The sequence below is a fragment of the Sus scrofa genome, chromosome 18, assembly GCF_054392235.1.
Source record: "Sus scrofa isolate SSC_HxYL_T2T_F1_AM1 chromosome 18, Sscrofa_HxYL_maternal_Yorkshire_Landrace_v2.0, whole genome shotgun sequence".
NCBI classification, from domain to species: domain Eukaryota; kingdom Metazoa; phylum Chordata; class Mammalia; order Artiodactyla; family Suidae; genus Sus; species Sus scrofa.
Window position 1 is genome coordinate 24,711,063 of NC_139400.1, and position 26,341 is coordinate 24,737,403.

Genomic DNA, 26,341 nt, shown 5'->3' on the forward strand with positions numbered 1-26,341 from the left:
TCCTACAAGACAAGAGTCAAAATTCAGAGAAATGTAACAAGCCCCCACCACCACCAAAACAAACAAAAAGTCCACTAAGGTATCTGGAGTTTGCTATAATGACAGAAGAGGGAGCCAATGAGCTAGGAATCCTAGAAAACACCCCCATATCATAAAAAGAAAAAAAGAAGAAAGAATGAACGGATTCATAGGAGAGTATTACCAAAAAACTCCAAACACATCAAGGAAGGAAAATTCCCTCCAATAAAACAACAATGAAGCACAAGAAAACTAGAAGACAACACTCCAAGGTGAGTTAATAAACTCAAAAAAGAATTGGGGAATTTGAAAGCCACCTTTTGTCAGAAATCCAAAAATCATGACAGACATGGACAGTGAAAAGCAAAGTGTGAAAGGAAAATTTACTAAATCAGGAAAGAGATGGAAGAGAAAGACAAAATTATCTCAGATATGAACAATAAATTACAAAATACCCCAGGGAGAACAGGTTCAAATGAGTGTTTTATAAAGGATATTGAGGAAATACAAGGAACCAAAAGAGAGGATAAAATGGAGATTTTAAAAAGTGAAATCAGGAGTTCCCATCGTGGCCCAGTGGTTAATGAATCCAACCAGGAACCATGAGGTTGCGGGTTCAATCCCTGGCCTTGCTCTGTGGGTTAAGGATCTGCCGTTGCCATGAGCTGTGGTATAGGTCGCAGACGCAGCTCAGATCCTTCGTTGCTGTAGCTCTGGCGTAGGCCCACGGCTACAGCTCCGATTCGACCCCTAGCCTGGGAACCTCCATATGCCGCGGGAGCGGCCCAAGAAAAGGCAAAAAGACAAAAAAAAAAAAAAAAAGTGAAATCAAAAGACAAAAGAGAAAGTAGTGGAAATAGAAGACAGGCAAAGAAAAAAATACTGTGATAAGACTGATAAAGAAGAAAAGCCAAAAGAATGCTTAAATTTGTAAACCAAGAAAACCTACCCCCAAAAAAGAAAATCACAAGTGTACAAAATCAAACAACAGCCCATTGGGTATCCAGGAAAATTAACTCTAAAACAATCAACTCCAAGACCTATCTTACTAAAACTATTGAATTCCTAAGACTGGAAAGAAACTGTCAAGGATCCTAAAGAATCCTAAGGATCAAGCAACTTACAAGAGGGAAAAAAAGAATTAGGCATCAGAATTTTTATAAAGTACACAAAGCAAGACAACAATGAAAAAAGTTATTTACTAAATTTCAATAATTAAAAGTGTAAAGCAAGGAATCTGTATCCTTCCATGTTGTCCTTTAAGTGTCATGATTATAAGAAAGGCCAAAAAGAAAGTTTTCAAATGATGGAACTCTGCACCCATGAGCCCCTCTTGAGAATTTTCTTAGATGAAGAACTTCGTCCAACCAAGAGATAACTAGGAAAGTTCAATAAAAAATCTGACCATGAACATTTAGAACATTTTAATGTAGATTTAATACAAAATAAAAATGGTAGAAGACAACTATACAAAAGTAGTATAATGTGAAAAACTAAAAAATGGCAAAAGAGATGAAAAGGAAAACAGAAAACTTATTGTTTCTTATCTAGGCAGTAGATGAGAATTAAGATACCAACAGGGAGTTCTCACTGTGGCTCAGTGGAAGAAAATCTGACTAGAATCCATGAGGATGCGGGTTCGACCCCTGGCCTTGCTCAGTGGGTTAAGGATCCAGTGTTGCAGTGAGCTGTGGTGTAGTCTCAGATTCCACGATGTTGTGGCTGTGGTGTATGCCAGTGGCTACAGCTACGATTCGACCCCTAGCCTGTGAACTTCCATATGCCTCAGGTGCGGCCCTAAAAAGAAGGAAAAAAAAAGAAAAGAAAAGATACCATTAAAAACAGAGAAATCTGGAGTTCCTGCTGTGGCTCTGTGGTAACAAAACTGACTAGCATCCATGAAGTCACAGATTTGATACCTGGCCCTGCTCAGTGGGTTAAAAGATCCAGCATTGCTGTGAGCCAGATGTGGCTTGGATCCCGTGTTGGCTGTGGCAAAACCCAGCAGCTGCAGCTCCCTAGACTGGGAACTTCCACATGCCACAAGTGCAGCCCTAAAAAAGACAAAACAAACAAAAAAACAGAAATCTCAGAGTAAAGGTTGAAGAAAAAAGGGGCGAAGAGTATTATTAAAAGGTTTACATTAAAAGACAAGCATTAGGGAGGAAAAAACTTTTTTTTTTTTTTTTTTTTTTTGTCTTTTTAGGGCCACAGTCGCGGCATATGGAGATTCCTAGGCTGGGGGTCGAATCAGAGCTACAGCTGCCGGCCTACACCACAGCCACAGCAATGCCGGATCCTTAACCCACTGAGTGAGGCCAGGGATCAAACCCATGTCCTCGTGGATGCTAGTTGGGTTCATTAACCACTGAGCCATGAGGGAAACTCCTGAAAAAACTTCTTAAACAAACAAAAAAAGTCTGCATAGCTTAAAGAACAGAGAGAAAGAAACACAGCATATGTAACAATACACATACCAATAAAATACTATGGTAGAATTGAGAAAAACATACCCGTCATACCAATATGTATCAATGGATTCTACTCATTAAGAAAGGATTTTCAATTTGGCTTATAAAGCAACTCCAAACTATATATGCTATACACATACTAAAGTCAATTTAGAAAGTCTAAAATGAACAAAGGTGTACAAGTCAAAAAGCATTAAGCCTGACAACAAAGGGCATTTTTTAAATACCAAAAGCCACAATTTACAATGAAACTACAACACTTGTGATTATTTGTTCATATACCAAATAAAACAGCAACCACCATTTTTAAACAAAAATACAGATGATGCAGAGAGACTTAGAAGAAAAATACACTAAAAATAAGAATGGAGATAGAAGATCTAGACAACATAATTAAATAAGGTGAATCTCATGAATATTTATCAAACTCTACACCTGACAATAGAAAAATGCATCTTCTCGAGTAGCCCCTGGGACGTACAAAAAATTGATAATATATTGTCACAAAGAAAATGTCAGTAAGTTCTATAATGTAGAAATATTACAACAATGAATCCAATGCAATAAAACTAGACAATATTAAGGAAAAAAAAAAAAAAAACATGACAGACTCTTTCATCTTTAAAGTTCTTCATTCCAAAGCACTTGGATTAAAGAGGAAATAAAAACTGAAGTAAATCCATTTTAAGTGATGTCTACATTTATAGTAGTGATGAGAGAAAAATTCTTATCACTTAACAAAAATGAAGGAAAATACATAATTGCAATTTCTAGCTCAGAAAAAAGAATAAATGAAAATTAAGTATAAAGAAGGAATGAATATAAAAGCAGAAAATAATGAGGCAAAGAACGCAAAAATAGACCTAATCGATAAAACAAAATCCTGGTTACTTCTTGGGGGAGAAAAAAACTTACCACAATAAACAACCCATTAGCTACTTTGATCAAAGAAGAAAAGGGAGCTAGCATAAATTAAAAATAAATGACAAAAAAGGAAACCAAAGAATTTCAAAACTGCAGGACAATACTTTACAGATCTCTATATAAATAAAATTTTTAAAATGAAATTAATAATTTTCTAGGGAAATAAAGATTATTAAAATTGAACCCAGGAGTTCCTGTTGTGGCTCAGCAGGTTACGAAGCCAGCTGGTATCCAAGAGGATGCAGGTTCAGTACCTGGCCCCACTCAGTGGGTTAAAAATAAGTGTTGCTGGGAGTTCTCGTCATGGCTCAGTGGTTAATAAATCCGACTAGGAACCATGAGGTTGCGGGTTCCATCCCTGGCCTTGCTCAGTGTTTTGAGGATCCGGCATTGCCGTGAGCCATGGTGTAGGTCACAGACATGGCTCAGATCTGGTGTTGCTGTGGCTCTGGCGTAGGCCAGCAGCTACAGCTCTAATTAGACCCCCTAGCCTGGGAACCTCCATACGCCGCAGGAGCAGCCCTAGAAAAGGCAAAAAGACAATAATAATAATAAAAGTAGTAGTAATAAATCAGTGCTGCTACAAGCTGCAGTATAGATTGCAGATGTGGCTCAGATCCCATGTTGCTGTAGTTGTAGCATAGGCCGGCAGCTGCAGCTCCATTCCAAGCTCTAGTCTGGGAACTTCCTATATGCCTTAAAATGAAAACCAAAAAATTGATCCTACTGCAGAAATAAAGTTTAAAGAGAAAAATTCCTATTGATAAAGCAGAGAAAGTTAGTTTAAAAAAAAAGAAAAAGGCTTATCAGACACAACCTAGAATAGATTTACAAGGAGATCCTGCTGAATAGCATTGAGAACTATGTCTAGATACTCATGTTGCAACAGAAGAAAGGGTGGGGGAAAAAACTGGAATTGCAATGTATACATCTAAGGATAACCTGACCCCCTTGCTGTACAGTGGGAAAATAAAAAAAATTAAAAAAAAAAAAAAAAAGAAAAAGAAAAAGAAAAGAAAGTAAGTATTAAGGGAAAAAGGGAGAGAAAGAAAGTATTACTGGAAAAAAAATGCCAAGAAGTTTAAAAAAGCAAAACTTAAATTTGATGCATGCTGGCAACTATTCACATAGCATGTACACTGTATTTATAACTATTTCTATAGCCTTTATTATGTATTAGGTATTATAAAGAGTCCAGAGATAGAAATAAATAAATAGCCTAGAGATGATTTAAAGTATAAAAAAGAATGTGCATAGGTTATGCAAATTGTACATAATTTTATATTAAGAATTTGAGCATGCACACATTTCGGTATTCGCACGGATCATGGAACCAATCTCTTGCAGATTCCAAGGGACAAATATAATGACGATTCACAAAAAAAATTTATAAAAATGGATCTAAAATACAAGAAACATTGTACAAACCAACTCTTAGAAAAATACAAATGGAACAATACTGTGATACCGTTTCTCACCTAGCGAATTGGCAAAAAAATATGAAAAAAAGCTATTATCGTTTGACTCAACTATCCCTCTATTTCCCTTAATGATTTATCTCCAACAATATGAAAATGCATATTCATTGCATCACTGCTTATAACAGCAAAATACTGAAAATAATCAATATATCTCTACATAAGGGGATAACTCAACTATGGTAAATCAACACAATGGAGTACTATGCAAGCGTGAAGAAAACTTCATGAACTAAGGTGAAGTGATTTCTAGGACACATTATAAAGGGAAAACTGCAAAGTTTATTAGGAGAGTATCTATAGTATTCTATCCATCATGGAAGAAAGAGAGGTATAAGTACACATACATCTATCTGCTTATTTGTGCAAAAAGAAACCCAAGAAGGATAAACCACAAGCTGAGGTAGATTATCTAAATGGGATGGGTAGAAATAAAATTAAAATGTGACATGTCTGCACATTTGTTTACATAATTTTAACGCTTAGAACACTTTGTTTCATATGCCCTCCCCCATAAATAAATGGAAATCAACCAGAATCAGGGAGGGGGGTGGGAAGGTACCCAAATGAACTACAAATAGTAAGAAATGGGAGCTCCCATCGTGGTGCAGCGGAAATAAATCCGACCAGGAACCATGAGGTTGTGGGTTCAATCCCTGGCCTGGCTCAGTAGGTTAAGGATCTGATGTTGCCATGAGCTGTGATGTAGGTCACAGAAACAGCTCAGACCTGGCGTTGCTGTGACTGTGGTGTAGGCTGGCGGCTGTAGCTCTGATTAGACCCCTAGCCTGGAAACCTCAATATCCCGAGGGTGGGGCCCTAAAAAGACAAGAAAAAAAAAAAAAAAAACATATATATATATATATATATATATATACACACACACACACAGTAAGAAATGAATCTAAGTGTATTACAAGTAAATAACATAACCCTACCAAGTGAATTAGGGAAGGAAAGAACTAGCCTACATCCCTTTGTTTTGACCAAATACCTTATGGCATAGAAATACAATTATACACAAATACTGTTCTCAATAAATCTGGTTTTCACTGGGACATGAATTGTTTTTCATGGGTTAGCAATTCTGAAATTATATTATGTGTCTACCAGGATTGTGCGCATAAATTTTTTAAAGAAATGTACAAACACAAGCAAACATGCATGTATTATTTCCTAGCTCTGTCATCCAAGAGGAACTGTAATAACAGTAGCACAACAGTAACTACACAACAGGAGCAATGACTACCACTACAGCAGAGATCTTGGTTACAAAGGATCATTCACTTAAAAGAAACGAGAGCTCATTAGAGAAATAGTTCATGCCAAGGCTAGCGCAAGGAAAGGAAAGGTGAGCCTGAACTGTCTTATGCTAACAGAATGCAAGAAAGTGCCCAACAAATGATGGTGGCATGTTGCGGGGACACAGGAAGCAACCTGAATGACCTACCAGTGGCCAAATCTGGGACAAATGGAGCAATAAAATCACGGTGGCAACTGATTATAACTTATAGAACAAAAATAAACACCCATGAATTAGTACTGATATAATTAATGAATAAAATATGCAGAAGAGACAGTTTTTCATCACAGTAGAATTCCAATTAGTAAATGTATCAAGAATGATAGAAGAAAATTACAACTTGGCAAAGACCTAATAATTGCTGCAGGCAAGAATCATCACTTGGAACATGTACTCCATTTGAAAGCAGAAAAATAGATGGTTGAGAATTTTTAAGTATCTCTACAGCACAGGAGATAACCAAAAAGAAAAAGAAAATACAATCTATAGCTTCCCACCCAGGCTAAGAGTAAATAACTGGTCAAAAACTAAGGGTAAATATCATACTGAATGGTGACATTTTAGCAGCATTTCCATTAAAGGTGAGACCTGCTATTATCTCCTCTTCAATTTTATGCTGCAGGTTTTCCTGCTATGGAAAAATTAACAAACAAAGAGAAAGGGAAACAAAGAACAAATTTTAAAGAAATAAGGACAAAATTACCCTTACCTGAGATATTATAACTGTTTCCCGCCCCCCCCCCGGACTAGTGTTCTTTTTTTTAAGATATTATAACTGTTGACACACAAAATCCAGCAAGCTACATAAAAATATATTTCAAATATTTTTTACTAATTCAGCAAAATTGCTAGAAAAAAGTTCAACACGAAAAATTCATACTGCTTAGAAGTATAGTCAAACAGCAAATGTAACAGAAAAAAAGTTCACAATAACAACAAAAAATATTAAGTACTTAGGAATACATCTAACAAAATATAAGCAAGAAACAGATATGAAGAGTTAAATGATGTTTATAGGTGGGAAGACTCAAAAACAAATTCTCCCAAATTACTCTATAAATTCAATAAAATTCCAATCAAAACCCCAACAGAATGTTTAATAGAACTTAACATCTTGATTTTAAAAAGCATATATACGTAAGAGTAAAGGGCAAGAATTGCCTAGATAATTTTGAAGGTGAGGAAAATGGGAATACTTTTCTTGCCCGTCATCAAAACAAACAATAAAACTGGGAGTTCCTACTGTGGCTCAGTGGGTTAAGAACCCAACATAGTGTCCATGAGAATGTGGGTTCAAGCACTGACCTTGCTCCGTGGGTTAAGGATCCAGCATTGCAAGTTGCAATATACATCACAGATGCAGCTTGGATCCTGCATCCCTGTGGCAGCTGCAGCTCCAATGTGACCCCTAGCTCAGGATCATCCATAGGCTGTAGGTGCAGCCACTAAAAAATAAAATAAAAATAAGCAATAAAACAGCAATGTCAAAACAGTGTGTTATCAGTCCAGTGAAACAAAAAGTCTATGAAAGCGTGCATATATGAAAACACAATACAAGTGGTGCAAAAAAACCAGTGGGACTATGTAGTCTCTTTGCCAAGTTTTCTATATATCAAAAGATATATTTTTAAATAAAAGTCCACCCTAAAAAAATTTTAAAGTCAGTGGGGGAAGGACAGACTACCAGTAAATGTTAGAATAATAGCTATGCATCAGAAAATGAAATGCAGGTCCTCATAAAATAAGTAAATAAAAACAAATTCCAAGTCGCTTAACAGTCCTATAAAATAGTGAGACAGGTAAATACTTTGTTATGAAATCACAGTAGGAAAGGCCTTCTTAAAATAGAAGGAATACAAATTATAAAGAAAAGTATTGACAAATTTAACTACATTAAAATCTAAAATATATGACAAATAAAAACATAAAGAAAAGCTATAACTAGAAGATATCTGCCAGCAACTCACAGTAAAATTATTAGCACCTACTTACATACTAAGAAGTGGCTTAAGGAGTTCCCATCGTGGCTTAATGGAAATGAATCTGACTAGGAACCATAAGGTTGCAGGTTCGATCCCTGGCCCCACTCAGTGGGTTAAGGATCTGGCGTTGCTGTGGCTGCGGTGTAGGCCGGCGGCTACAGCTCCAGTTGAACCCCTAGCCTGGGAAGCTCCATATGCCATGAGTGTGGCCCTAAAAAGGAAAGGAAAGGAAAAAGGAAAGGGGAAAGGAAAGGGGAAAGGAAAGCAAAGGAAAAAGGAAAGGAAGAAAGAAAAAAAGGGCTTAAGATTGAAAACAATAGACAATTCATAAAAGAGACACGAATGACCAATATATCATGGAAAATGCTCAAACATCAAACATCACTAGAACTAAGAAATGCCAACTAAAATAACTAAAAATAAAAATAAAAACACAAAGCCTGTCAGATCTGGAGGAATCAATTTGCAAAATTTAAAATCTAACAAAGCCAATTTTAAGGGCAGGGAAGTAGAGAATCAAAAGTTCAGGAACTGCTTGGAGAAATGCACATGGGTATGATCACTTTAAAAAGCAATTGCAAGTAAAGCTTAGGAGGTGCAACATTCCTGTCCATATACACACATGCACCCTAAGGGCAAGGCTTCTCCACCCTCTGGGGATCATGGCACACATAGAAAACAACAGTATTAAACAGCACAACTAGGCTACATGTGGTAGAAAGGACCTGCCCAAGACCCAAGACCCAACTGGCTACTCCCAAGTCTAAACAGCTCAGTGTCTTAAGATACATCTATAAACCATTACCAGTGGTTGGGAAACTCTGTCCTAGAGAAATATGTACAAAAATCTTCATTGCTATCAAGTTCCTGATAACAAAAAAACTGGAAGCTTACACCTTATCTATAAGGCCATGGATAAATGTGGTCTATTTATGTAATAAAATACTATACGACGGCAATAAAATTAATAAAGTCATAGCTCATGAGAAAATCCAAAAAATATAATGTTCAGTTAAATAGCAGAACGAGACATGTATTATACAATTATAAGTTAATGGAGCAAATTACATAGTTAAGTAAATAAGTAAATTATGTAATCTACTTAAGCCTTAAAATAGTCCAAGGACAATATGGTTTGTATATACAAACATAAAATTTATATATAAATATATCAACTACACATATTCTTTCTGTATTTATAAATGCACAATATACATACACACACATAGTAAAAGGAAGAAAACACAGAATAAAGATATAGAACGATTTCCAAATAGCATTTAACCTCCAGGGTAGAAGTGAAAGCAAAGAACTGGGAAGAAGTCATGCATTCAAGGGGATGGCAATCATACCTGGGAAGTTTTATTTTTAAAAAAAACAAGAGAATATGAAGCAAATACAGAAATAAAGTAAGATTTATTAATCTTGTGGGAAGGAAGCACGTAGATGATAGTTCTATTGATCTCTAGTGCGTAATGTAATAATCATATTTTACAATAATTATATTTATTTTGCTTTTGAGGGCTGTGCCTGCAGCATATGGAAATTTCCTGGCTAGAGGTCAAATCGAAGTTGCAGCTGCTGGCCTACACCACAGCCACAGCAACATGGGATCCAAGCCAAGTCTAACCTACACCATAGTTCACGGCAATGCTGGATCCTTAACCCACTGAGCGAAGCTAAGGATGGAACCTGCATCCTCATGGATACTAGTCAGGTTTGTTTCTGCTGAGCCGCAATAGGAACTCTCTATAAATACATTTTATCAGTTAAATACAGGCTACAGGCATGTCTTATTTTATTGTGCTTCACTGTATTGCCCTTTGCTTTTTTTTTTTTTTTTTTTTTTAACAAATTGAAGGTTTGTGGCAACCCTGTGTCAAGCCAGTCTCTCAGTCCATTTTTTCCAACAGCATTTAATCACTCCGTCACATTCTGGTAATTCTCACCATATGCCTAAACGTTTTTATTATTATATTTGTTACAGTGATCTGTGATCTCCGATCTCTTTTAATTATCTTGGGGTGCCACAAATCACACTAGCTAAGACCGAGACCTTAATCAATAAATGCTGTGTGTGTTCTGATTGCTCCACTGACTGGCCTTTCCCCTCGCACCTCAGGCCTCCCTATTCCCTGAGACATAACAGTACTGAAATTAGGCCAATGAACACCTCTACAAGGGCCTCCAAGGGTTCAAGTGTAAGGAGGGGTCAATCAATAGAGCAAACTTCAGTGCTGCCTTAATAAATTGCCAGAGCTGCCCCAAACTTCAGTAACCACCAGCCTGATCAGCTAACCTCCATCCACACCAAGATGAGACTCTCCACCAGTAAAAAGATTATGACTCACTGAAGGCTCAGATGATGGCTGACATTTTTTAGCAATAAAGCTTTTTATAATTAAGGCATCTACATTGTGGAGTTTTTTTTTTTTTTTTTTTAGATATAATTACACACTTGCTATTGCACACTTAATAGACTATAGTATAGTGGAAACATCACTTTTTTTTTTTTTTGCCTTGTTCTTAGGGCCGCACTTACGGCATGTGGAAGTTCCCAGGCTAGGGGTCAAATCGGAGCTGTAGCTACAGGCCTAGGCCACAGCCACAGCAACACAGGATCTAAGCCATGCCTGCGACCTACAACACAGCTCACAGCAATGCTGGATCCTTAATCCAATGAGTGAGGCCAGGTTTCGAACCCACATCCTCATGGATACTAGTTGGGTTTGTTACCACCAAGCCATAACAGCAATTCCCGAAACACAACTTTTATATACACTGGGAAACCAAAGAATTCCTGTGACTCACTTCACTGTGGTACTCTGGAACCAAACCCACAATTATCTTCAAGGTATACTTGTATTTATATCCTGTATCTTTTTCGTCTTCGTTTCATCTTTTTACCATGTGTATACATGTATATGTGTATATTACACTGTACATTTGTAAATATAGTCTACGTATTTGTATATGTGCATATATGCTAGATAGCACTTATTTATAAATGAGCTCTATTATTTTTTTTCTATTATTCCTTTTAGTAGTTTTAATAAACTCTGGCCTTGCTTCATTTTTACATTTAGAAACATTTGATCTATTACTTCTATTTTTTCTTCTACCTTCTATCTACCTCAGCTCTACTTTTGATCAATTGTGGAAATCAAAAGAGCAAATGCCAGGATGCTTCGGGAATAGTTCCTTTAAAATACCAAGAGCGGTCCGGTCCTGAGGACACAAGTAATTCAAAAGGTGTCAGTATTCTAGAGCCTCAGATCTTCACTCTTCCAGAGTTCCAAAAAGAGAGACCTCATCTCCTTTTATGTCAGGGTTCATAGCACCCACCCCTTTTTAAATATTAGACCCAAAATTCTCAAAATAAACACAAAGTCTCAGGGTTTTATGAAATAAAACATACATCAGGAAAACAGCAGCAAAGGGGGAAAAAAATCATTTAATGTGTGCTCTAAGTTGTATTGCTTAACCTATGCTGGTTCCAGAAAGAAAAGGAGTGAGAAGTCCAGTTTCATTATAGTTATATTCACAGCAATTCCAGCAGGAGCATGAATGAAATGAATAAAGAAGCCACATATGAAATGCCTGTGTACCCTGGGAGTAATTGCTCAGTCAAAATGTTCCAAAGGCAATTTGCCAAATGCAAGGACATACTGGGAATCCACAAGCTTAAACTAACATTTTACTACAATTATTGGCTTTTCTCCACACTTCTCCCATCTTTCTACCTAAGTTATAGCTGAAGTACTACATCTAAATTAAACACCAGTTTCCCTGTACATTACAAAATACTGTGACTAATGAGAGTAATAGAAAAAAGGCTTGCAAAACACATCCTTTACAAATTTAAAGTGAGGACAGCATGAGGCCAGCCTCCAACAACTACCGTTTTTGGTTGAACCTGGACAAATCACTCAACCTCCCTGGATCCAGTTTCCATACTTATGAGTTTTAAAAGTAACAATTAACTGGCGGGTGTAAGCAGTTTTTCACATATTTACTAGCATAGGATACCCTCTTATGCAAATTGTGTGTTCATATTTTCGCCTATTTTTCTGTTTTAATGATTTATAGGGGTTCTTCATATATTCTGGATACTTCTTCTCAGATAAATGCTAATCTTTCCATGTAAATGGACTCTTCAGTGAATTACCAATTTTTGCCTAGTTCTTTATTATGCCATTGCTTTTATGCAGCAAAGTTAAGTGCATGCTAATCTTTTCCCTCTTCATGAATTGCTTGCTTCTGCCAATCTGTGCCTTGATTTTGCATTTTGTATTTAGTTTTATTTTTTAATTAGATGATATGTACACAGATATAATTCTACACTTTTATGATAACTTAAATATCTGATAATGCACTAAAATATGACCAATATGAATATAATACTCATAAGGATAATGACACCAGTACCTTCCCCAACCACCTCACAGGACTGCTGCATAAGCTGAATGATGTAGCCAGTCTTGCAAACTATAACATGTCAACTTAGATAGCAACCCTCTCACAGCAAAGTCACTCACAACTCCACCTCGAAATGACATCTGAAAAACGACTCATTCGCAAGCCGTCTAAATTCTCATTTAATTAGTAATAATCTGCAAGTTCTCAGGAATCACCTCCATCCTTAATTTATGGCACTACACTGGGAGATCTATTCTACCCAGGGATTCCCTATTGGAACTTCCTCTATAAAAATGTCAGTTCTAATGGATTATACCCTCCATCCTACTGTTTCACAAGATGAGAGAGGAGCTTTAAGAGCCTCTGTTAAATTCCCCACTCAAAATGACTATTACTCTCTAGGCTGACTTGCTGAGTACTTCACAAATAGACTATTCATTATTAGAGTAAGACAAGCTTTCTGTCCTTTGTTGTAGTGTATTTCATCAGCCCCACACTGTTATGTGTATTTAGTAACATTTTATGCAGTTCTTTACATAATTTACATCTTCCTCATAATTTACATCTTACAAACCCCTTTAGTGACGTGACCCAGATTAATACAGTCCTCAAGACTACAACTGCAAAGACTTCACTCAATTTCAAGAAAGTCTAATGTTTATACATTGGATCCTAAAAATAATCTCAGAAAGAAAAAAAAAAAAAAAAAAAGGCAATGCAGAGTGTGACAAGCAGAATAATGGTCCCTGAAAGATCCCCATGTCCTAATCCCCAGAATCTGTGACTATGTCACCTTACCAGGCAAAGGAGACTGTGCAGATGCGATTAATGTTAAGGACCCTGAGATAGTAAAAGTAGCCTAGATTGACCAGGTGAGAATCAACTGACGCACACGGATCCTTAAGAGAGGGAGGAAGAAGCAGAAGAGTAGGTCAAAGATGTGTGAGGTGCAAAGGGTGTGACCCAGAGTCCCTGGTTTTGAAGACGGAGGAAGGGGGCCACAAGTCAAGGAAAGCAATGGCCTTTAAGAACAAGAAAAGGGGGAGTTCCCGTCATGGCGCAGTCGTTAGCAAATCCGACCAGGAACCATGAGGTTGCAGGTTCAATCCCTGGCCTTGCTCAGTGGGTTAAGGATCTGGCATTGCCGTGAGCTGTGGTGTAGGTCGCAGACGCAGCTGGGATCCCTTGTTGCTGTGGCTCTGGCGTAGGCCAGTGGCTGCAGCTCCAAATGGACCCCTAGCCTGGGAACCTCCATATGCCAAGGGAGCGGCCCTAGAAAAGGCAAAAGGCCAAAAAAAACCAGAAAAAAAGAACAGGAAAAGGGAATAAATCACTCACCTATAGAACCTCTGGTAGGAACAGAAATAGCCCTGCCCACTTCACTTTAGCCCAATGAGACCTATATTGGACTTCTAACCCACAAAACTCTAAGATGACAATGATGATTTATGTCGTGCTAATTTCTTGTGGCAGCAAAAGAAAACTAATATCTAGTTTATTTGCAGGAAAACAAACTGAGCATACGCTGGAACCCAGCTCCTGAGCTGAAATCACAATTCTACTATTTGTCAGCTGTGTCAACCTAAACCAATGCTTAACCACCTTCGGGCTTAGTTTCCTCAACTGTAAAATTGAGCTAACAGTGTCTCTCTCATGATATTGCTGAAGAACTAGACGAATTAATTCATGTAAAGCACTCATTTCTATTGTTTCCCAAGAAAGCACTAAACACATCTTAACTACTTCACTATTACGTCTTAACTATTATTGACTTATAATTGATAATAATTTAACTACCTTCTTTTTCAGTCACCCACAAAGAAGTCCAGGGATCAACAGTCTTCCATAGAGTGAAGAAATGAGCCCTTCTAAAAAGAAAGGTTTTGTTCACAAGTCTACAAGCCACCTTCACAATGGTCTCAGGCACCACTAAACTACCAGGCAATTCTTCAAGTCATTCGCAGTGATGAAGGAACAGATGGCTGGAGTCAAAGTGTCACTGTGAACTCCATTCAATGATAAAGGCTAACTACAGGGCCTGACAGAAAAAGTGTGCCAAGAGTAAGAGCTGTCTTATTAAAATAATAGATGTTGCAAAATTAGTTTCTACTGAAATTTGCCATAACTGGTTTTTTTTTTTTCCCCCAGCTTATTTGGTATTCATTCAGTACTCAAAATGTCTGGCCCATCATCTCTCCACAATTAAAATTTTTATTTCACTTGGCCATTGACTCAGCAACATTTATGTTAATTGGTATAGCTAGGCTAAGCCATGATTCACATGATAACAAGACAAAGATCTAACGACTGGTAATTTCCACAAAAAGCAGAGGTAAAATGCAAATTAAAAGTATACATTTTCTATTTTATAACTCCACACTCTACAACAGCTCTAAGCAGTGTCAAAACTCAAATACTACATCAGAAAGGGAGAGGAAAAACAAAATCTTTTAACTCCAAGAAAAGGCTTGAGTACAAAGCTTTGTAAAGTGTCATAATAAAAATAAGCGTTCGGATTAAAAAAAAAAATCAGTAACTAAGACTAATAGAAAAATCTATTATAAATCAATTCCTATACTTTTCCTATAGTAAAAGCAATTAACTTCAAGACTTCAAGCCTAAATAACCCTAAAATTTAAATTACATTTTATAAGGTAATTAAATATGCCCCAGCAACAATATATTGTTAGGGCCTCAAAAGAAACACTTTGTTAGTTGCACAAAACTTACTGATTGAATCCTTTGCACCATTTTAAGCCCTATAGGATTACAGAACTAGTAAGAACTACAAGAACTAATTTTTATCTGAAAAGCCAATGATAATCAACTATTACTATTACTATTTCTTTATAAGGCACTGAGCACTTTGGCTGTCACACAAAGGTAACTGTGGGACAGCCTACAAAAACACTCCCCAGCTCAAAGCTGCAACAGCAAAGCAGGTATGTTCAGCTGCCTAGAAGCTCTCCAAGCCCAGCTGAACTGATGGGGCAGGTCTACGCGCTCAGGACGAATTCCCCTATATCTCCGCATGTGTTGTCAAAGTTCACCATCCCTCCCTCCCCCACCAACCTTAAATATGGGCAAACATGGTTTTCCTTTGTCTTATTCCACACAATGTTAGGTTGCCCAAGAAGCAACAAGATTAGTTTCCGGCTATGTCCTCAGGTAGCTTTGTGTCTGTGCACATGCATGTACACAGGCACATGCAGACATGGAGAGGTTGCTGGAAGATACGCGGAATCAGACGGGGTCACGCACTCAAAAGCTCTTATGGACCAGACTAGGGAATGCAGAATGTGCAGCAGTTGGGTAAAAGCTAGTAGGAGCAAGAGAAGTTACAGAAAAAAAAAAAAAAAAAAAATGTGATCCATCAAAAAGCATTCAAATTCAACTTCAGAAAAACAAGCAGTGCTGGTCAAATAAAACACTGCTGGAGTCAGCAGAGAGGCCAGCTTCAGCCACCAGTTTTTAAAACCGATAATGCAACAGGCCCAACCAATCATCTTATATCTTATTCCTTCTGAGGGTGGCCAAGGGCTCACCACAAGCTCCAAGGAGCTCACCTTAGGACCTCCCAGCCCTGGCCCCACGGGCTTCCCAGGTGTGTGCGTAGGAACTGCTGCCTGCTCAAGGAAGTTGAATGGCTGAAGAATTCATCAATACTTACCACTTGAGCTTCCCGGAGTAGAATACTGAGAGGTGTCGAGGAATTTTCGAGGAGTAGGAAGGTTTGTAACATCAAGTAGAGGAACAGGAGAAGCATCTTTCACAAGGGAGCTGAAAGGGGAAAGCAGCAGGAATTATTCACCACTCTCTCCAAACTCTACTCAAGTCCCACTACACGCCCCTCCCTTTCTGCTTCCTCTTTGACACACGTCCTCTTCATACTGTGACCTCAAATATCTCCCAAGTATATTTCAAGTTGAGTAGTAATTGTCACAGACAGGAGACTCAAGATCGCATGTCGAGGATTCTGAGTATTTACATTTTTATTTTGTCTTTTTTATTTCTATACCAGGTTAAATTAGGTCAGGTACACTCTGATCATCTGGATGACCACCTTATAACCAAATTATGCCACACAATTTCAGAACCTTTGTTTCTAAGTTAAAATTCATTTATCAGCAAAGAAACATCAAGTAACATCTGATCATGTTAACTGAATGAATGTTTTAAGTAGTTAAGCCTAGTTTAACGTGTGTTTTTCAAGTTGGAGTTTTCTTTTTTTTTTGACATATTTTGGGAGTTTGTTGCATTCCGTTTCCTTTAAAAAGGTTCATAAATTTCAACGAGTCGAGAATCGCGCCTATAAAAGATGATTTAAGGAATCTCAACCAAGTTAATTCAGTATTTGATTACCCATTTCACCTTTTCCAAAAAGGCCTGGCAACTCATCTTAATAATTAACTTCAGAGTCTCCAAAATAAACACATTAATTTTAAATGACACAAAGACTATAAAAAACAAATTTTCAAGTTAATTCCCATTTACAGGCATCTGTTAAGTGCAAGAATGCAAGCAATGCCAAGGCAAATAACACCTGGGCCCTACTCTGAAGAAACAGAATCATCTCAATCACACTGCATCGTCAACAGGAAAGCTTCTCTAACTCAGGTTTCAAGGGTAGACAGGTCAAAGCCACATTTCTCACCTCTTCCCAGCCTCAATCAGATCACCAGTAACAGTGGCTGCCCACGGAAGTGATTCTCAAAGTGGGCTATAAAGGGAGAGCAGACAGGAGGGGAGCAGGAACAAGACGACACCTTCCAGAAAGCTTCCTCCAAATGGGATTTAAAAAAAAAAAAAAATGTGTGGTTGAAGTTTGAACATCAACCTCCATAGTGAAATACATAGCGCTATGTCCCCATCCCCCTCTTACTACACCCTCTGAAACCAAAGTGCTAGGTATGTGTTTACTATCAAGCTCATAAAAAAAATACCCATGTTCTTTCAGAAAACTTCGAAAAGCCCACTGTCCACTAAGGGGTGAGATGATCCTTTAAGGTATTATTCTCATCAGGTGTTAACAATGTGTGAGCCATTGTCCTAGGCCCTGGGGATAACTATGAGAGTCATTAACTTCTTTCTTTTCACTTATTAAAGGGAAGGAAGAGTCATTACACCAACAAGTCTCAGCATCTGTTATGTGCTTGGCACTTCACTCAGCACCGAGGATCCAAGTATGACTAAGATATGAGCTATACCAAACTTAGCGCATTTCCAAGTGCTGGAATCACTTACAGACTAATGTGAAGTATAAAAGTAACAGAAATAGCATTTACCAGGAATTGAACTAACACAGTTAGTTCCAGTAACTCTCTTCCTCCAATAGAAAGCTGTAAGGTCCTATTTGCCTACACTATCTTAAGAAAATCCAAAAGAGCCTTCAAATCCTCTGATTTGTGGAGTTCCCACTGGGGCACAATGGGATCAGTGCTGTCTTGGGAGCGCTGGGATGCAGGTTCCATCCCCAGCACGGCACAGTGGGTTAGGTCGCAACTGCAGCTGGGATCTGATCCCTGACCCAGGAACCCCATGGGCCATGGGGCGGCTGAAAAAGGAAGAAAAAAACAATCCACTGATTTGCTACAATAGTCTAATCATAAAATCAATTAGATCACAGATTTATCCATTCATCTTTTATATACCAACTACTGCTGTTTTCTCATTTTTTTCTTCCATTACATCTTCCTCTTTTACCTTCATTTTACTCACAGTTGGAAAACTCCCTAGGCCTGGATATACATGCTAAAAGAGACAAGGATCATCACAGATGTTTACAGTACTGTTACTAAGTTGATTGCAATTTTTTTTTTTTTTTTTTTTTTTTTTGTCTTTTTGCTATTTCTTGGGCCGCTCCCGCGGCATATGGAGGTTCCCAGGCTAGGGGTCCAATCGGAGCTGTAGCTCCCGGCCTACGTCAGAGCCACAGCAACGCGGGATCCAAGCCGAGTCTGCAACCTACACCACAGCTCACGGCAATGCCGGATCGTTAACCCACTGAGCAAGGGCAGGGACCGAACCTGCAACCTCATGGTTCCTATTCGGATTCGTTAACCACTGCTCCATGACGGGAACGCCAGTTGCTTACAATTTTAACTTAGAGGAAAAATGGTTTGATCAACGTTATAAATATTCCCATAAAAAAGAGGAAGAGCTATTTTTAAAACACTGATAAAGGAAGGTACCAATTAGCAGGAAATTCAGAAACATGGCTAGAATACCACCCACCAAGGCTATAAATGAGGCAGTCCAGTAATGCACACTGCTGTGTGTATATATGAGTATAACACACTTCTATAAACACATGTGCACACGATTCACTTTGGATTAAAACCTGCAATTATTTTCTCAGTTTTAACCTAAAACGTATTTCAGTTAAATATAGGGTGATAAATGGCTTGCCATTTGAACTTTGAAAAACATAACCTGCTGACTTTATGATCAGAGCCAGAAGGGCCCTCAAACTCCATCAATAAAACCTTTGAAAGTCAATTTGCTACAAAACCATTTTCATAGATTCACCCCTTTCTAAAAATTTTCCCTTGGGCTTCAATTTTCTCCTTTGTGAACACTAACCCAAAGGCAAGTAACTCTGGAAATGACTTTTAGTTTTTCTCTTTTTCTTTTATGGAAGGACTTAAGAGTTCAAGCAAAAGGAGAAACACCCACTCATTTAGCTTCTTCAGACATGAAACTTGAAGGTAGATGCTCTTAGAGAACAGTGCATTCAACCAGTACGTACCTCAGTTTCCATTTCAAATGAGAGAAAAGACCTCACTACACATCAGAAATAAAGTTGAGAGGTATCAACACCCTCAAAGGGTTTATAATCTCTCAGAGGATGTATTGTCGGAAACAAAAAATAAAATCAAAAGTAGATTGTTCTTAAAAGGAAAGAAATAACAGATGTTGGAGAAAATGTGGGAAAAGGTGAACCCTCATTTGCAGGAATGTAAATTGGGGCAGCCACTACAGAAAACCATATAGAGATTCCTCAAAAATTTTAAATAGAATTACCTTATGATCCAGTTATTCCATTTCTGTGTATTTATTCAAAGAATATAAAACACTCATTCAAAAAGATACATGAACCCTATTTTCACAGCAGCATCGTTTACTATAGCCAAGCTATGCAAACAACCTCAGTGACCATCAACAGATAAACAGATAAAGATGTGGTATATGTGCATGTATGTGGGGTTTGCGTGTAACATAGACTACTACTCAGCCATAAAAATGCTGAAATCTTCCTCATCTGTAACAACATGGGCGGACCTTGATGACATTAGGATAAGTGAAGTAAGTAAAATAAAAAAAAAAAGACAAATATCTATGATTTCACTCATATATGGAATATGAAAACCAAACACAAACAAGATAAACGAACAAACCAGAACAAAACAAGTAACACAGATAAAGAGAACAGAGTAGTGATTACAAGGGGGGGAGAGAGATGAGCGGGGAGGTAAACAAGTAAAGTGGGTCAAATGATTGGTGACAGATGAAAACTACATTTTTGGTGGTGAGCACACTACCGTGTATACACAAGTGGATATAATGTTGCACACGTCAAACTTATATAATGTTATAAACCAGTTACCTAAATTCAAAAAAGGATTGTTCTCAAGTTTTTACTATGAATCCTCTGGACTGTTTTATTTTGAGAGAAATATTGATAGAAATTTTTGTTTTTAAATACCCATGCTTACAAAAATCTATTCAGAATCAGTCATAGCCGAGTTGAAAAAGACAACCAAGGCACTAAACTCCTTCCCAGTGTAAGATACCCCCCAAACTAATAACCATATATTGTGATTAAGTTGTTTGCTACTTAACAGCCACAGGGTGGCAGACAGGAAAACTACAAAGCAAATTAAACCACACCAAAAAGAAAACAACCCCTACTACCATAACCCCAAGGATTTTCTGGCCATTAACCACCCATCCAACTAGTAAGGATCTACGTCTGAATGTCTGCGATTTTAGTATTTCAAACCATGAGGTTTATCCTTTTAAGAAGAGTTAGAAGTGCTAACGGCTTACTAAACATTGGCTTTTCAATTAGAACTTGTTTCTGTGCCTTCACTGAGTAATAAACATGCCCAACTATGTCTAAAACTCACAGCAGCAGTTGATCTGGTTGATTTTATCGTCAGGCTAAAACTTGACAGAGGTGAGCTGAACTTTAAGCTGTAAATCTAGTAACTCACACAGTCACCTCTGTAACCCCAACAACTGGCACAGTACTTGTCAGAGAAAGAATTTGTAAGAGTTTGTTAAATCAAATTCAGCTGAGAAGTTTCTATCAAAGATAATTTGACCTTAGAAAATTTCCTGGAATAATGAATCAGGAAAGTCTGGCATGGTAATCCTCTATGGTTCTAAGATCTGCCTGACCACACAGGAAGAAAAATGGGCCATTCAGAGGGTCTAAAAGCCAAAACGCAGGCATGGGCTCCAATAATAAACCAAGAGTGAAGACACACAATACAAAATAAAGTGAAGCTAAAATCTAAGCAAAGAGGAAAAGCAAAGAACTCAAAGGTAACAAAAAGCAAACAGACATAGGTCAAAAGAAAAATATGTTCAAGACGAAATAGCTAGGGAGCCAATAATACAAAGGAGTCAAGGATGGGCACTCTTTACACACTCAGAGACAAATACGGTCACCAAAATCTACAGGTCTCAAGTCTTCTCCTCCGTGAGCCAGAATATCCAGGGAAGCAAGGTCAAATCAAGTGTTAACCCAGGATGCCTGCAGTTAAGTGAAAGGATTAACCGGTTGTTTGGGGGTTTTTTTGTTTTTTTGAAGCACCTATGCCAGCAGTTGTGCCCAAACCACCGCAGAGACAATGCCAGAACCTTAATCCACTGCACCATAAGGGAACACTGGATCAACGCTTTCTAAAGTAACTTCATATTCATTTTATCTGCTAATAAACGTATCGAAATGTTCTTTTTTGAAAATATGAAGAAAACGAAATCATCTACTAATATAATTATGGTATAATACCTTCAAAATAGTTACCAGAAAGGAGTCTCTCCATCCACACACACACACGCACACACACACACACACACTCATGCTTCTTCAACACTCAGGATCATCCCATATAAAATCTTAAGACTCTAGTTATTCCTTTTAACAGTCAACATTTTGCCACTTCTTTAAAAATTATCTTCAAAAGTATCAACAAAAATAGTACTACTATTACTCAAGTATTATTGTTTAATACATGCTCCTGGTGAATACATTCCAAGTGCAGAGGGTACGAAATATGTCCTTTTTATTATTCCCTGCCCTCCATTTCCATTTCCCATAGGTCACTCCTTTTATTGGTGTTTTTCAGCATTATTCCAGGAAGCTTCTATACATGTATAACATTTACACGTACATATAAAAGATAAATATTTAAATATCTATCCTTTCAGTTCTTACACAAATAGATTCATAAGGTACATACTGTTTTTCAACTGACTTTTTTTGAACCCAAGATACACCTAAGAAATCTCTTCCTATCAGCATAAAGGGATCTCTCACTCGTTTTAATGTCCAGCATTACACAGCACAGATACACCACAATTCACTTAAACCTAGTCCACGTGAACATTTAACTTGTGCATCTTTGTTGTTCTTACCCACAGTGTTCAATCGACATCCTGTTAAACCTACTTTTATGAAAAAGGACTATTTCTATAGGGTGTGGGCCAAAAATCCTCCAACACACATATTCTCCTCTTTTCCTAATGCTAATAGAAAGTTTCACTTGACTTTTACAAGTTAAATTTTTTCTAACAACAGGTAGGCATCTAAATTTCTTTTCTTCAAATAGCTGGCTGTCTCAATACCAATAACTAAATAGCCTTCATTCCCTTCACTGACAACTATCATTTAAAAAGATTAAAATCTCATATACGCTGTGGTCTATTTCCAAGTTCTGTTTTCTTCCAACAGTCTGATTGTCTGTTTGCCTATCTGTACCATTTTGGTTGAAGTAGCTTTACAACATGATTTCTTATTAGATGAGAAAAGCCTCCCTTATAATCTATCTTCTCAATTTTTTTTTAAACAATTCTTACATGTTTATTCTTCCAATGTGAACTACAGATTTGACAGTTTCAAAAAACTGAGTTTTTACCTGGGATTTATATCTTTATGAGTTAAGAACATGGAAAGTTTCCATATTTGTTGTGGTCTTGTTTCATACCCTCCAAAAAACATTTTTATATTTTTCATGTAGACATGTACCTTCCTATTATCAATTCTACTAGCTGTCCATTTCTTTTTTTTTTTTTTCCCCCGACAGCTGCATTTGCAGCATATGGAAGTTCCTAGGCCAGCAGGTGAATCAGAGCTGCAGCTATGACCTACACCACAGCTACGGCAACATCGGATCAGAGCCGCATCTGCCACCTATGTCGCAGCTTGCAAAAACACCAGATCCATGACCTGGTGAGCAAGGTGAGGGATGGAACCCACATCCTCACAGACACTACGTCCCGTTCTTAACCCACTGAGCCACAATGAGAACTCCTACTAGTTGTCTATTTGTACTTCAGAAATATCTGTCCTTCTTTATGTGTGTGCCCTCGTATAATTTCCTTTGTTTTCTCCTGTAATAGTCTGTTGTTGGGTATTTATTTTTGGATACCAGCAACTGCAAAAGTCTTTGTATTTGGTCTGGGTCAAAGCCAAAAACCAAGAGGGCCACTCTTCCTACTACACAAGTTGAAAGAGGCCAGACAAGTCTCAGGCTCAAACAACTAGATGCTTCAAGCCAGGACTTTGAAACTTGATGAAGTAAGGAGAGATGCCGTGACATTTAGAGGTCATTTACATGAGAGTTAAGAATCCAGCAACTGTAGGCCATGATGCAGCAAGCCAACCAGACCCCTTCTAAGGCTTGTCTTAACGTACACTCAGCTGTTGCATTTCCCCTGATCCCTCCAAGGTTTTACAGACTAATTATACAAACTTCCTTCCCTTAGAAACTGTGACCTACCTAGTAACTTTTCACTAAATGTCTTTCCTTGTTTTATTACCAGGACTGATTTCTGTTATTTGCAATCAAGAATGCAGGCTAAGAGTTCCCCTCATGGCGCAACAGAAAGGAATCCAACTAGGAACCATGAGGTTGCGGGCTCCATCCCTGGCCTTGCTCAGTGGGTTAAGGATCTGGCATTGCCCTGAGCTGTGGTATAGATTGCAGATGCGGCTCGGATCCTGCGTTGCCATGGCTCTGGCGTAGGCCGGTGACTACAGCTCCAATTTGACCCCTAGCCTGGGAACTTCCATATGTCGCGGGTGAGGCCCTAAAAAAAAGACAAAAAAAGAATTCAGGCTAAATCATCATACTTTGTGATAAAGAATATTATCTCCTCCTGTTGTCTCTAGTGACTTTTCCTATAAAATCTTTAACTATGCATATCTAAGTTAATGAAGACAAAATTAAATCCTTTACATATATTTTCTCTATTTGTTAAAATCCAAAACAACTTCTGACTCCTTTTGAGGATTCAGTGTTCCTTTCAATCTCCTGCCTATCCAAATTTCCCAGTCTCTACCAAGTTAATGTGGGGATGTAAATCCTGTTTATTAGAGAATATTCTCCAGCCACATAGACCTTCTTTATCAAAAATAGATTTCAGCTCATGTTTCCCATCTCACAAAAATATCTGTCACTTATTTAAATGCAAACCTACATACTAATGTTGTGTAGTCCTGGAAGCAGTTTCAAACTACCTACAACTTTATTGTTCTCAAGCTGCTGATTTTGATTTATAGCTTACAGTCCATCTTTCAGAATTTCTCAGAAAAAGAACACTAGATTTTGGTTTTTTTATTACTGTGTATCTCTGTGCTGAGAGATGTCTCTGTGCTGTGTATCAGTGTCCACTTGGCTGGGTATAGAAATCTTTGGTCCCAGTTCCACCCCATTCAAAAGTTTGTCGACGTTGCTCCTCTGTCTTCTGTCATCTTGTGTTTAGCAGATCCTAGTGAACACTGTTTTTCCTCTTTTCTATTTATCAGGACCATGTTTAATTGCATAAAATACAAGGCCCAAATAGCAGTGGCCTAAGTACAACAAAAGGTTTTCCTTCTTTTCCTTTAAAAGATACAAAACACATTAAGGCTAACAAAGGCCCCATGTCATTAAAGAATTTAAGATCTCCAGAGTTACCATTGTGCTGCAGTGGAAAACGAATACAATCAGTACCCATGGGATGCGGGTTCAATCCCTGGCCTCACTTAGTGGGTCAGGGATCTGGCATAGCCTCAAGTTCTGGTGTAGGTTACAGACGTGGCTCAGATCCTGTGTTGCTGTGGCTGTGGTGTAGGCCGGCAGCTGCAGGTTCAATTCAACCCCTAACCTGGGAACTTCCATATACTGCAAGTGTGGCCCTAAAAAGCAAAAAAAAAAAAAAAAAAACAAAAACAGAATTTCAAATTTGGCTTCCATGTTCAAGGTCATCTACTGTCCCAGATGACGCAATGCCACCAATCCATACCTTGGACGAGAAGTAAAAGAAGGCAGTGAAAAGTCAAACGGTGAGCACACCAGTTTAGTTGGCGCCTTTAAGGAATATTCCTATGAGCCCTGTTTCAACAGCTTGCAAGCAGAAGTCTCACCCATCACCTTTAGCTATCCAGGAGGCTGGAAAATACAGCCTTTTTGCTGGGCATATGGCCACCTGGAACAAGCTAAGGGTTGTCCTTTAAAATGAATTAGAGAGTAGATATTGGGTGGGCAAATAACTATCTGTCAGGGCAGGTCACAATTTTTCTTCTTGGTGCTTACATTACGTTTTTTAAAAATCATAAAAAAATTTCTTGATCATATCTCAGAGTTAGTTTTTCATTAATTTTACCTTGACTCCTCATGAGTTGCAGATCTAAGTCTTTATTTATTTTTTTTTCTGTTTCAGTAAGTTTATTTCTTTACCCTCTAATTACTGCTGCTGTTCCTCTGTATTAGTTTGCTAGGGTTGCACAGACTGGGTAGCTTAAACAACAGACATTTGTTTTCTCAAAATTTTGGAGGCTAGAAGTACAAGATCAATTTTGGCAGAGTTACTTTCTTCTGAGGCCATTCTCATGAGTTTGTAGATGGCTGTTTACCACTATATCTTTATATGTTCTTCACTCTGCAGACACGTGTATCCAAATTTCTTCTTATATGGACACCAGTCATACTGAATTAGGGCCCATGCCAATGACCCCATCTTAACTTAGTTACCTCTTGGAAAAAACCTATCTTCAAATTTAGTCACAGTCTAAGATACTGGGGGTTTTAAAATTCAGCCCATAAAAGTATCATTTTAGTGTCAGTCTGTAGAATACCTAAAATCATTTGATCACTATTCTCCATCTTCCACAGTTATTATTTGTATTATTTATTTACTATTATTTATTCTGCATAATGAGGAAAGCTTTCCCTCCATAACACGGATTCAGTTTTAACTTTTTTTTCAGTTTTTTAAAATTTTTTTATTAAAGGATAGTTGATTTACAATGTTCCTTCAATTTCTGCTATATAGCAAAGTGACCCAGACACCCATACACACATTCTTTTTCCTTTTTCATTTTTCCATCATATTCCATACATAGTTTCCTGTGCTGTACAGCAAGACCTCATCATCCATCTGTTTTAAATTCAACAGCTGTGCATCTACCAACCCCAGACTCCCTGATGGTCCCTCTCTCTCCCCACTCCATCCTGGCAAACACAAGTCTGACCT

General features: G+C 37.9%; 1 protein-coding gene across 9 annotated transcripts in view; it reads right to left on the reverse strand.

The window, feature by feature from the left end:
- Positions 1-26,341, reverse strand: part of EXOC4 (exocyst complex component 4) — a 799,095-nt gene that overhangs the window by 709,478 nt on the left and 63,276 nt on the right. For all 9 annotated transcript variants that reach the window (XR_014833792.1, XR_014833790.1, XR_014833791.1 and 6 more), the window contains exon 5: positions 16,266-16,375. Coding sequence is in view for 1 of the 9 variants with exons in the window: in XM_021078821.2 (XP_020934480.1) it covers positions 16,266-16,375 (110 nt within the window). In the remaining 8 variants the exon portion in view is untranslated. The remainder of the gene's footprint in view (positions 1-16,265; positions 16,376-26,341) is intronic.